The 13,178-nt window shown below is 36.3% G+C and overlaps 3 protein-coding genes across 5 annotated transcripts; 2 read left to right on the top strand and 1 right to left on the bottom strand.

Moving 5' to 3' along the window:
- The first annotated feature begins 316 nt into the window (after positions 1–316).
- LOC101156969 (transmembrane protein 53) lies at positions 317–3,767 on the top strand. 2 transcript variants are annotated; one of them, XM_004069678.4, is made up of 4 exons: positions 317–420; positions 875–1,136; positions 1,378–1,624; positions 1,761–3,767. In XM_004069678.4, exons 2-4 carry the CDS (start codon positions 900–902, stop codon positions 2,120–2,122), a joined length of 846 nt encoding a protein of 281 aa, XP_004069726.2. In that variant the 5' UTR covers positions 317–420; positions 875–899; the 3' UTR covers positions 2,123–3,767. The 2 variants fall into 2 exon arrangements, with proteins under 2 accessions (XP_004069726.2, XP_011474511.1); XM_011476209.3 differs by lacking the exon at positions 317–420 and adding an exon at positions 443–739.
- Positions 3,768–3,926: 159 nt separating this feature from the next.
- rbm28 (RNA binding motif protein 28) lies at positions 3,927–10,613 on the top strand. The gene is made up of 19 exons (XM_023955911.1): positions 3,927–4,302; positions 4,515–4,661; positions 4,746–4,849; positions 4,928–5,003; positions 5,084–5,176; positions 5,248–5,319; positions 5,713–6,030; positions 6,118–6,184; positions 6,330–6,439; positions 6,520–6,593; positions 6,682–6,817; positions 6,937–7,001; positions 7,137–7,295; positions 7,410–7,559; positions 7,673–7,747; positions 7,826–7,934; positions 8,365–8,503; positions 8,665–8,779; positions 10,021–10,613. Exons 1-19 carry the CDS (start codon positions 4,185–4,187, stop codon positions 10,156–10,158), a joined length of 2,265 nt encoding a protein of 754 aa, XP_023811679.1. The 5' UTR covers positions 3,927–4,184; the 3' UTR covers positions 10,159–10,613.
- A 45-nt stretch (positions 10,614–10,658) lies between these two features.
- lepa (leptin) lies at positions 10,659–12,722 on the bottom strand. Of its 2 annotated transcripts, NM_001104720.3 has the most exon segments (3): positions 10,659–11,432; positions 11,529–11,725; positions 12,458–12,551. In NM_001104720.3, coding segments are annotated over 2 exon segments (468 nt in total). In that variant the 5' UTR covers positions 11,679–11,725; positions 12,458–12,551; the 3' UTR covers positions 10,659–11,114.
- Between the last annotated feature and the right edge of the window lie 456 nt (positions 12,723–13,178).

Here is a 13,178-nt window from a genome sequence, read left to right as displayed (position 1 = left end):
CTTTTTTTTGTTAATTTTGTTTTGTTTTTTCTTTATTTATAACGTTAGTTCACCCTAACTTGGTCTGTATATGAGCATTTATAAAAAAAAAACAAAGACAAAGGCACACACAGGGCTTATTACTATTATTGATTTTTGGTCTTATATGTGAAACAATTGTTTCTTTATTGTGCAAGTGAATGTGAATTTCTGTAAATTTAAAAATGTGCAATAAAGTTCATTGAAAATAAAGAAAAAAATAAAAAAAGTAGTCCCTTACTCCGACTGACACTCCAACACAGTAGATGGCAGCATTGCTCCTTGTCATTGGTGCCTCCCGCCATTTAAAGTACAAGAAAAAGAAGTTCTGCTTCAAAAACTGAAGCAGACGAAGAAGAAGACGTGGACATCATTGTGTTGAGCGGGCAGAGGAAAACAAGAGTAAACTTATTATTTATTTTAGCTTTCGTTTGAATAACATCTGTATTTATATAAAAAAAATAAGTGTCGTTGCTCGTAATGTGTTTCGTAATAGCTTTATTTGCAAATTAGAGCCTTTTTCTTTTATTTGTCGGAACAGTTGTAGTTACATGAACCTGACGACCTTAACTTGTTTTGTCATTGGAAAATTCCCTGATTTACTGTTAGATGTTATGTTGCCTCTGGACATTTGTGCCATTGTTGTGGAATAAGGCAAGACGACAAACATTTAAATCTCTTTACATTTTAGCGTACACGTATGGCTAAAAAGTACTACAAAGTGAGTACTATAAGTGATTTAAAATGAGTGCCTACTAGCTTAGTAGCTTAGATGCAGAAACTTAAGATGTTATTCGTTAAACTGTATTTCCTTTAACTTCTCATTTGGTTTCCGGTCTGTCTGTGTCCTCTGCAGACCTTTCTCTGTCATCATATTCGGAATGTTGTCGGCGACCATGTTGGCCAGAACAGCGCTAAGCAGAGGCATTACTGCCCAGCACCTCTGTAAAAACGTGACCCTGTATATGAGTGAACTAACAGCTACGGGTTCCGGAAGTCCGATCACCAAACCACTAATGCTGATGTTGCCGTGGTTGGGTTCACGTCCACAAGCCGTGGATAAGTATTGTGAGATTTACTTTCGCACCGGCTTCGACGTCATCGTGGTGGAGAGTGAGGTAAAGACTTCTTTAAAAAAAATAATAATAACTTTATTTAAACTTCATATTATTAAAACATGCAATAAAAATCACAGAGGTCAGTGAAATTAAGCAGGAGATGTTAAAATCTTCTGCAACAACTGCAGTGGAATGGAATAAAATTATGTAAATTGCATTTTTTTTATTTATTTAGGTTTCTGATCTTGAATTGAATACCTACATTTATTTACAAATTGCTCTTTTAATTTTTTTTTACTAGGTAAAGGATTTCCTGTGGCCTCGATGGGGACTAGACCGTGGGAAAACATTGCTGGATTTGCTTCTGAGTGATCGCTTTATGTCCCGGCCTCTGCTTGTCCACGCTTTCTCAATTGGCGGCTACACATTTGCCCAACTGCTTGTTCATATGTCGCACGACCAAGAGAAATACCAGGAATTTGCCAGTAGGATCAAAGGTCAAGTTTATGACAGCTTGGTGGTAGGCTCATTGGAGCAAATGGCCACAGGTAAGTGGGTTCAAGCATCAAGTACTGAATGGATTTTTTTTTTCTTCAATAAATTATGTATATAAAACCAGCTTTTTTTATTTTAGGTAAAAAATAATATTGGATGTCTTTGTTTTTTTCCTGTCTGTCTGTTTAGGTCTTGGTAAAACAGTTTTTCCTCGTTTTGAGACCTTGATTAAACAAATAAGCCTGCTGTACTTCACTATCTTTAAAACCCAAACGGTGGACCACTTTAACTCCAGCATTGATGTTTTCTGGAACAATCCAGTCAGAGCCCCTGCACTAATGTTCTTTTGCGAGAATGATGTGATGAGCCATGCGCAAACGGTGGAGAAACTCATTGATTACTGGAAGAAGCATGGAATGGACGTCTCTGTAAAGAAGTGGGAGGACTCAACACATGCGGGTCACTTAAGGAGGTATCCTCAAGAATATCTGACCACCCTAAACTCCTTCCTACACTCCCTTCAAATCTCCCCTCTTAAGGCAAAGATGTAAGAAGGTTCATTTTAAATGCAGATCCAAAGCAGGGTTTAAATAAAATGTTCTCAGCATAAATAACAGTTTCACCATTTCAAGGTTAATTTAAGTCCCAGAAATCAAATTAGTCAGTTTTACACACTTACTGTGAACTTTATAAATCTACTGAAGTTATTGTTTTGACAACTTCATTGACAAATTTTCCGTTTGTTTCTTGTTTTTGGCTTTTACAAACGTTCTTATCTTAATATTTAACGTGTTAAATGTTGGCAAAAAAGTTGCAAAGCCGATGCAAATGTGAACTCAGCATTTCTAAACACAAGACAAACTGTTGTGGAGAAGAGAGATGCTTCCAGAAATGTCTTCCATTTCAATAACGGATCTCCACTGAGCTGAACAACTCCTTTAGACTCACTTGATTAAGAGATTTTATCCTGACAATCAATCAAAAGGTGACAAATCGGTCGAGACGGGATAAACTGTTGGAAGGAGTAGCTATTTGGAAATCTAAAGATGTGAAATGAATACAACCAAAATGTTGACACTTTTAACTGTTTAGAAGAAAATTAAATCAGTTTTATGTTCCGAGATTCTCTCTTCTTAGCACTCTGACACAAGTGGACGGGTGCAGTTTTTTTTTTTATTGTGGTCTCTAACATTTAGAGGACGTGTTGTTGACTGATTTTGGTCCATTTGAAACAGCCTGTTTTTAAATGTCATGAAACGATGTGGAACCAGGGAGAAATCGCTTTTGTGCATCGTCATATTGAGTTTTGTTAAAGAAATGAAGGACTGTTATCTGTAGCTGACTTACCAGTAATCATTTTAAATTCAAATTTTAATTTTCTCTGTGACTTGATGCTTTTAAATCTTCATTATGACACTACATCTCTGTACTTGAACATTTCTGTTATGGAATATTATAAATGTGGCACTTTTTTATGCTTGTAACTTGAAAATTACTAGGGAAAAAAAATGTGAAAAACTGAATGAAATTGATTTCTTTGTGTGTTTTTTCCTTGATTTATTCCATATAAACCCAATCAATGTTGAACAAGCTATAATCTGTATTACATTATCAATTATTTGTCTTTTAAAAGTCATCTGTAATACTTTTCATAATGGGTCATAAGTCCTCTAGTACCTTTCAGTTCCTTTCTTCATGACACTTGCAGAGAGAAAACATAGTTTCTGAAGTGGGAAATGAATTTCACATTTACATGAGGGGCAATATGGATTAATAAAAAGTGACTCGTTTGCCTCTATTAAAGTTAAAAAAAAAGATTTAACTTTAGTCAGTTTCAATCGGTCCATAAAAAAAATATAAGAAACTTCTTAGGGAAAATGCTGCTTAACAAACGAAAATTAACATCTAGCTTACAATGAAATGGTTGGGGAAAAACAGGCCTACATACTAAGAAATAAAAACAAAATGTAGATTTTAACGTTTTAAGATGGCCAACAATGAATTCACTGCAATCAAATTCCTATGAAAAAATAAAATTAATTAAAAATTAAGCTATTAAAATACCAACCAAAAGCCCATTACATGTTTTATTTGTGGCTTTTTTAAAACTAATGCCAAATGGTTTTATTGTAGTTTAAGGTGTAAATATGCTGAAATGAAAGAGTTGCTAACATATAAGAAATAATATTTTACGTCACTGATTTTGTAATGCCTTTTATTACTTACACAATTGTCTGCAAGTTTTATGTATTTGACACGGTCAGTTGTAGATTAGGATCAAGTGGGCATTTTAATTGAGAATGAGCTTCACTTGAAAGATCTATACAAAACCGGAGCGACATTTTCACCTCCGGAGCGGTAGGTGGCAGCACACTGGCTTTGTGGGAGAAAGCATCAACCGACAAACTTCCTGTCAATTTCAAGATGGTTTCTCCCTCATGTAAACATGCGACTTAAGTTTGTTATCGCGTGCCCTTAAAAGCGATTTTCCCCTCCCCAGACCTTCACTGAATAGCTGAGTGATTGGTCGATAAATCTTATTTACGGTTTTTAAATACAGTCGGTTACTTAGTGCTAACTTTGTGTTTCGCGGTAACCGCAGGCGAGAGGGCCATGCACACGCAAACCATCTTCGTTGGGTCTTTACCAGAATCAGCGACAAACGAGCGGCTTGAAGAAATCTTCTCAGAAATCGGTCCGGTCAAACAATGCTTCGTGGTCCGAGAAAAAGGTACTGTTGTTGTCCCAATACCATAAAACAGAACACATGACAATATGTTAAATAACGGCGAGAAATTTTAAAATAACATACAAATTAAAGCACTAGTGGTGTGAAAAACAAAGTTTTATTATTATTATTATTATTATTATTATTAATTTACTAGAAATGTGAATCTATGACATTTTTTAAACCGAGCTAATTATGCCTGTTTTTTAATTCAGGTACAGAAAAATGTCGGGGGTTCGGTTTTGTCAAGTATTCCATGGAAGATGATGCACAACGAGCCCTGAAAGAAATCAAAGACTTCGATGGGAAGAGGCTCTCTCTTTCTTTGGCAAAGAAGAAGATCGATGACAAAAAGAAAGCAGGTTTGGATGAAGAAAACAATACAATCTGTGATCTGACTTACATACTCTTGTCTAAGTTTTGTAATCATGTCTTCACTTTTGTAGTTAAAAAGACAGATCCAGCACCAAATCCTGGTGCAAAGAAAGTCCCTGGCATCAAAAAACAACAGCTGAAATCTCGACTGATTATCAGGAATCTCAGTTTTAAGGTACAGACTTATTCATGTAAAGATTTCTACAGCAAGTCGTCTGTGCCACAGAATCTCATATAACTCCTAACATTTCAGTGTTCAGAGGATGATCTTAAAGAGGTTTTTGAAAAATATGGAACAGTTTTGGAGGCCAAGATTCCCCTGAAACCCGGTGAACATGTTTTCCTTCATTTTTTTCAGTATTCCAAAAATATTACAGCTTTGTTTTAACTTTAAGAAATATTTCAATAGATGGAAAAATGCGAGGATTTGCATTTGTGCTGTTTAAAAATGTGTGTGGAGCAGCAAAGGCACTGAAGGCGATGAACCTAAAGGAGATAAAAGGTCAGAGGGTAAAACATTTGTCTTTGACATTTTTTTTTCTTTATACTTAATTTGACGCCGTTTTATCACAGGTCGACCTGTTGCAGTTGACTGGGCTGTACCTAAAGACAAATATACCGCCTCAACACAGTCATCACATCCAGGTAATGAAGACTCAGAGCAGCCCTAGAGCCAGGTCGTGGTTTTAAAAAGCTCCAATTGACAGTTTTCCAAAAGTAAATGTTAGATTTTGAAGTCTTGTGCTTCAAAACCAATATTATTTTTGCCTTTGTTAAAGCTTGGTAACAACCTTTGTTCTTCAGAGTCTAAAAAAGAAGGCCTTACATATTTTAATGCCTAATGAGTTACAAATGTAAAGGCTCTCATTTTATTAGAAAAAGTTTTGGTTTAGTTGGAACATTTGTCTTCTGCCTCTGTAGCTACTGGGAATACAAGAGTAATAAATGCGTGACTTGAGGAAAAACACATTTTACTGTTCAAAGACTTTTCTTTTGATTGAAAATTTCGCAGAGATGTTATTTCATTTTTTTTCTTAGGCAACAAGAACACAAAACAAGCAAGTGACACTTGTGATGAGGATGAAGAACAGAGCCAAGTTGTGCAGCCAGTAGAAGAGCCTAAGGTAAAGGAGGAAGATGAAAGTGAGGATGAAGATGACAGTGAGGACAATGAAAAAAGTGAAGATGAGGAGGGAAACAGTGAAGATGAGGATGACCATAGAAAAGAAGAGGAGGAAGATGACGATGACGACAATAGCAATGATGATGATGATGATGATGATGATGATGGCCTCGATTCAGCCAATGGCGATTCAGCCAGTGAGGATGCAGAAGATGATGATGATGATCAATCAGGTAAAAATATTTCATATACATGAACATAGAATGTGGTCTTTATGGAAACTAAGAAATGTATATTTTATGTGTGGATTTCATTTTTAGCTAAAAGAAAAGCTCGGAAAAAAGATCTCCCTTCTGATGTGAAAGAGGGCCGAACAGTTTTCATAAGGTTGGCCTCTTCTCCAACTTAAACCTAAATGCTCCTTTAAGTCAATAAACTTGAATCCTTTTCAGGCTAGCTGAACACACAACAGACGTTTTTTAGCGTTCACATTCTGTCGCGTCAAATCACAATGCCTCCTTCTGGTTTTTAGGAACTTGTCTTTTGATACGGATGAAGAAGGACTGGAGAGCGTTCTCCTTCAGTACGGAGAGCTAAATTACATAAAGATCCTCCTTCATCCAGACACAGAACATTCAAAAGGTCAGAAGGGAACAACTAAAAGGCTTTTCTGCTTTAAATCAAATCGCTGACCCTTACAACCTTGTATGTCACTTTTCCAGGTTGTGCATTTGCTCAGTTTAAGACCAAAGACGCTGCAGACCGATGTATAGTTGCTGCCCAGGATGAAGCAGAGGTAACGGATAAGCTTCTCTCTTTTTTTTTTTTGTTTCTCATCAACTGTTTTAGTAAAACGGATGACCTTTTCTTCGCCTGTGCTGCAGAAAGGTGGCATCCGTGTGGATGGCAGAAAGCTGTCGATTGTTGCAGCAGTGTCCAGAGAAGACGCTGTCAAGCTGAAAGTCGATAAGAAGAAAGTAGAAACGGGCAGCAGGAATCTGTACCTTGCCAGGGAGGGGCGTAAGTCCGCACATTTTAGCCTTTCATAACTCTGATAATGTCGAGAGGGGCTTTAATTTTGCAATCTTAGCATTACCCATGGAAAGCTTTTCAGTGTAAATGTTCTTCTTAACTTTCAGTGATTCGTTCTGGGACGAAGGCTGCTGAGGGGGTTTCTGAGGCAGACATGGCCAAAAGGACTCGAGTCAGTCGATCTTTATGGGAAAATTCTTTCATTTTTTTTATGCACCAGGCTTCATTCAGTCTTCTATGTTGTTTATTATTTCTAATTTGTTCTTCTTTTAAAAATAATTCAAAGACATTCTATGTTTTTTTTAAGTTTGAGGAAATGAAAAGAGCCAAGCTTCGGGACATCAGTGTGTTCGTGTCCAAAACTCGCCTGTGCATCCATAACCTGCCTAAGTCGGTGGACAATAAGAAGCTGAAAGCTCTCTGCCTTCAAGCTGTTAAAGGAGTGAAAGGAGTTCGGATCACGGAGGTAGATTGGGATGGATTCACCTAGTTTTGAGCTTTAAGCAAATATCTGTTTTTGCCTGTTTGGATTTCTTTTTGCGGTTTTCTTCTAAATCTGTTTTGAATTCTGTTGTTTTAGTGTCGAGTCATGTATGACAAGAAGCCAGAGAGGGGTCAGGTTCTAGGACAGTCCCTGGGTTACGGCTTTGTTCAGTTCCAGGAGCACGAACAAGCTCTTAGCACTCTGCGGTACCTAAATAATAACCCAGACATCTTCAGTGCACATAAGGTACGCTATCTACAAACTTAAAGTCTGTGAAATCAGTCTTTGCTGCCATTCTTTTTTATCTCCTAAAAACATACACCAACTCTAATATTTTTGTGTTTTGCTTCTTTACACAGAGACCAATTGTGGAGTTTTCTCTGGAAGATTCAAGGAAACTCAAAATAAAAGAAATCAGAAAGCAAAAACACAAGGTACGCCTTCACAGATATGTTTGCTCTGCAACTAATACGCTTTAATGGCTTTCGTTGACACTGTGGGTGATTTGACAGGATTTCTTGAAAAGTAATGCTTTTAAAGGGGGAAAGCCTCAACAGAAAACCCTTGGAGACAACGCCAGACTTCAGAAAAGTGGAAATGAAGAACCAGATCAAAAGAAAGGTAAGTCTGATTTCTTTTCAGTTGGGGAAAACCAGCTGCACTGAGAACAGGTTAAAAGTCTTGAGATCGAGGTGGGAGACACCAATGTGTCACGATTCTTCAGGACTTTCAGACCTTCAACTGACTGAGATATGCGGAAGTGGTAGATAGATGTGGTTGACAGAAGTGTTCCTTGGGATAGTAAACTGGAAGAATTTGTGCTCAAGTTGTTCTGTTACTCATGACGAGACGCAGGAAAAGGGAAGTCTGACAAAGCAGTTTGAACCAGACAACAGCACGACTGTAAAGAAACAGTAAGCTGCGTAGAAGCAGTTGCACATTTCATCACTGATGGGTTTCTTTTTTTTCTCCTTACACTGAATGCTAACCATTAAAATGTTCAGCAAGTTAGAAATGTCTCTTTTTTTCTCCTGTTTATTTTATTTCTCAGGTAATCCCGAAAAGCAGAATCAACATGGATTCTATTCAGGTTTCCAGACCAAAGCTGCGGTCGAGCATGTCGATTTGAAGAATGGAAAAAAACGAAAGAAGGTTCTACCTTTGCCATCTCACCGAGGGCCTAAGATCAGGTACTATTCCTGGTTACAGACACTCATAACTTATTGTTTCCCTAAATAAATCTTAATTGTTTTGTAGATTTTTAAGCATTAGGTTGTTGTTTTGTTTAAAGATGAAATATTAGTTTAAATTTGATCTGGACGATAAAAAAATAAACTCTGACCTTTTGCAGAATGCGTGACAAAGGAAAGCAACAAGCCCCGCCTCCTAAAAAAGCAAAGCCAGGATCTAAAAGAAGCAATCAAAGGAGGTTGATGGTTGAAAAGCCGTCACAGCTTAAAAATCCGGTTTGTATGCTTTCAAAGATTTCCATCTAATAATATCCTAACTGCCAGCCATGATCTACAAAATCAAAACAAATATTTTAAATAGGGATGGGCCGATATAATTATTTCCGACCGATTAGTTTAGATTTCCTTTAAGTTTCTTTATTAGAAATGTACAACTTTTCTTTTACTGGACAATCACACTGTACTTGACCTTTTTAACACACAGCAAAGGATCTCATAGGAATAAGTAACACTTTAAGGGTTTCATATGAATATATCTGAAAGAATTCAGACCATTTATTGAATATTTGACATAACTGATCTATTAGGAACTAAATTTATCCCTATCAAAAATAACATCTACTTGAAAACAGTTAATTAGTGACAATGACTGTAGACATAATCTTCCTACTCTATTAGGAACAAGAATACATTTAAAAAAGAGAATTTCTGAAAACAGTCAGAAGAAGATCGGTAGATTTTTAAAAATTGTCCGATACCAATACTGGCACCGATATCGACCGCGCCCATTCCTAACTTTAAACCTAAGAATTTTCACTTTCTACTGACATGTGGTCCATATTAACAAAGAAAAAGACTTCAGCTCTCAGAACTAAGATAAGAAAAAAATGTGGTTTTCATCAAAATATGACCGGATGGTAAATGTGGAATCTTGTAAAGTCACATAAAGAAAAACAAACGTTAAGCTGATTTGGGGCCCTTTATGTAGTTGGATTTATATGCAGTATCTGAAGTTTAAAATGTACTTTTGAATTCATATGTACTTGGTGTTTGTACCGTACTTTAATTGTGGACCTTTTAAATGTAAACCTTAATTCTTTATTAACAATAGATGCCACCAAAGCCCTCAAACATTTGGAGCTGTTCTGACGCTTTCAAAGAAACAACGAAAGCGTGTTCAAAAATCCTTTTTTTTTGTCTCAGCTTTTAATGGGATACGACCTGAAAGATAAATGTCTCATTTTAAATTAGGTTAGTGGCAGAATACTTCCACCATTGAATCTTCCTAAGAATGTCGGCAAGAGTAAACTGTTGGCTGTTGTAAAGGTTTCAGCTGTGTTGAGTGTGTTTGACTGAGCTGCCACAAAAAAAAAAAAAAAAAGAAAAAGAGTTCTGGTGCGGAGAAAACTGGTGTGGGGCAACCCTGTGAACTCTGTTATCTTGGAACAACTGTAGTAGATGTAGAATTATTGTCAGCTGTTTTATTATATCTGATGACACTTTCTTCTCTTCTGCAGAAAGTCCAAAATAAGAACCGGTTCAAGAAAAGAGAAGGCGACCGCTTTGAAAACCTGGTGGAGCAATACAAGAAGAAACTGTTGGGCAGCGGTAACAAGGGAGCAGCTATTAAAAGAAACAAGTGGTTTGATGGTTAAAGAAAAATGGATGCAAAGAAGATGAGAGATTTCTCATTTTGACATGTCAAAAATGTCAAATTGTACAAAATCTGAGGTTTTCGGTCACTGCAGAAAGACAATTTTCAAAGATTTAGTACCTGTGTAAAAAAAGAAGTCTCTATTCTGATGTATTTTCCAATCTCAGTTCTTTTTTTTGTTTGTTTTGAACAAATAAGTGAACTATGTAAAGAAAAAATGTGTTCTGTTCATTGCTTTTTCATAAATATCTTTTAAAGTAATGAGTTGTATTTTAGGATGATTTCCCATAATTGTAAAGATCCTTCAATCACCCTTAACCCTTTTGTTTCCAGTAATGTGATCTGATAACATGCAACCATGCCCACTCCCAAAAGAAACTCTAAATGAAGAAATAATCTCAGTTTTGTTTTTTAAGATTTGGATTCAAAATAAAAACATTTGTTCTGTTGATTTAATTTTAATCTAAATCTAATCTTAATTTCACAAATGTGGAAAGTACAGCGTTATATCAACCCTTTATTGCAAGAAGTACAAAAAAATAAATACAAAATACAAAACATTTCACACATTTTTCCTCGGCTAACTATTAATACTCAATCGGGATTGTTCCATTAATTTATTCCTGTGGGTTGTCATAGAAACTCACCAATGTTGATTTTAAGGAATTTCCTTAAAAGACAACCTTGTTCCTGACAGGCTGTAATCATTACACTATGTAATGTTAAAATGATTCTATTGCTTGTTTAGAAGCAGCAATATTTAACATTGAGAGTATAAAACAGAAAAGGTGTCTTCATAAATATGAAAATGGCAATAACATAACAGCAAAGTTACTTTGGTGCAAAATAATCCATATATACGCTTAAATACATATTCAGTCACGTGCATGTATCACAAATGTCCTTCATTGTAAGTTATATAAAAAATAATCCAGGAATTAGGGAGTAAAATGTCTTTCAACAAATTTCAAGTTGATCGGAGTTGTTTTGCAGCAGGAGGAGGAAGTGCTTTAGCCTGGTGACAGCCTGCATGCTCTCAGTGATGCTGAACCGTCTGGATGTCTGATTCTCTGCCTGAGTCGAGGGCTGTTCCCCGCAGTGCTTGTCACTCCATTCAGACATGGAGTCCATCAGTGAAGAGATGTCAACCTTGATCTTTTTGGCCTCATCAAAGTTGTCTGAAATTTGGTTAGTGCATTCATCTAAGACGGCCATTATGGAGGAAAGTCCATTCAGCTCATCAGAAGGTGGCGAGAACTTTGGGCCAATAGAAGTCTGTAAAACGTTGAAAAAAACACAAACAATCAAGAGAGAAGTTCTTTAAAAGATGCAAAACTTTTGTCTTTATCAAAAGGAAGAGCAAATTTTTACCTGTATGATGCTTTCCAGTCTTAGAGAAAGTTCTTTAGCGATGTCTATTACATTAGACTTCATCTCCTGTAGTTCCGGGTTCACGGGGGCAGCTGTAGCCACATTTAAACAATGGAATAGAAAGGCAAAAAGCACCAGAGCGCTGTCCATGGTCGCAGTTTTTCCTTTGAAATAAGGTATGTGGCGTGCAAGACTTCCTATGAGAATAAAAAAAGTGACATGATTATGCTGCAAAAACATTGGACATAAGTCAAAAAGTCTTACCCGATTGGGATATTTTTTTCTTTCTTATTAAGCAAGAAAAAATTCCCATATGTGCAGCAAAAACGGATCTTATCAAGAATTCTTATTTTAGGAAAAAAATTCTAGGCAATATCAGACATGTCTTGATAAGGTAAATTTTCTTGGAAGACAGAAATTAAGACACATTTTCATGGAACAACAGTCTTTTTTTTTACTTTCTTAAGATTCCAGTGTAAAGAGTAAACATGTCTTTCCAATTGTTTTTGCATTTTGATATTTTGTCCAAAAACAGCAGCAACATAAAAATGGGCTTGAGTTCATATCAGATTGTTGACTTTTGCAGTACGTTTGCTTCCTTCCTGTGTGTTTGACTGGAGCAGCAAATATTTGAGATGAGACACCAGCAATTTTCTGACTGTCACAGGTACAAAGATCACGGCGTTTGGCTGGCACTAATCTCTGCTCAGGTGGTGGCTGATCCCACAGGTAAACAGCACTTCATCTATACAGCTTTAGGACATCTTTAACAAATGGAACAAGAATAATATTCATAACAAAAACATTGTTTTTACACAAGCCCAAAAAACAAAGTTAGACTAAAGTATGATAAAGTGAGGATTTTGTGTCAAAGCAGAACAAATGGAGAAAAAAAGTCATGCAAAAAGATGAAGCAGAGTTGACCTTACCTCAGTTTGAGTCTGGTTGTCTGGTGCTGTTGGGCACCATAGTGCAGGCATCTTATAGTGAGGCTGTTGACTCATCTCTTACTCACCTCTGTCTGACAACCCCAGTCACTCCCCTTCCATCCTGAGAACTTACCTACTTCATGTTCCTGGATATCCCGGTTAGGTTGTAGGGGGCAGGAGGGAAAAAAAAAGTATACGTTTTCCAAAAGTACTACGTATAAAAGAACTGTGGGGGGAAGAAAAAAAAAAAACATTGTCCTCTGATCACTGCCCTTTACATTAGCAGTTTTCAACCTTTTTTTTCAGCCAAATTACATTTTTCTAGGTAAAAAAAGATATGGCACAAAAAACCATCTGAAAATGTAAAAAAGACAAAAAAAACAGAATTTCTGTAGTCTGATCTAACAACCTACAATCATTCTGATCATACAGTGTTTAATAAGAACCAAATAACATGTATGATCTTTTATATTTCTACCCAGTGTCTTTTCACCTTGACGAACAGAGCTGATATCCTGGCAATGGTAAATGTTTTTTAGACCAGTTATGTAAAATTATATATTTTTGCCACACTAGTTAAAAAAACAAACAAACTGCTAGATATGTAATATTCTAGGGAATAATACAGAACAACAATGACAAGGAAGTTTTTGATTGTTTAGGAATACTTATGTTGTTTATTTCTTTTTTTTTTTTATAATTTGTCATTTGGTTTATGAGT

The sequence above is a fragment of the Oryzias latipes genome, chromosome 6 (genome assembly GCF_002234675.1).
Source record: "Oryzias latipes chromosome 6, ASM223467v1".
Lineage (NCBI taxonomy): Eukaryota > Metazoa > Chordata > Actinopteri > Beloniformes > Adrianichthyidae > Oryzias > Oryzias latipes.
Note: the sequence above shows the minus strand (reverse complement) of the source record. Positions and strands in the feature narration are given on the sequence as shown.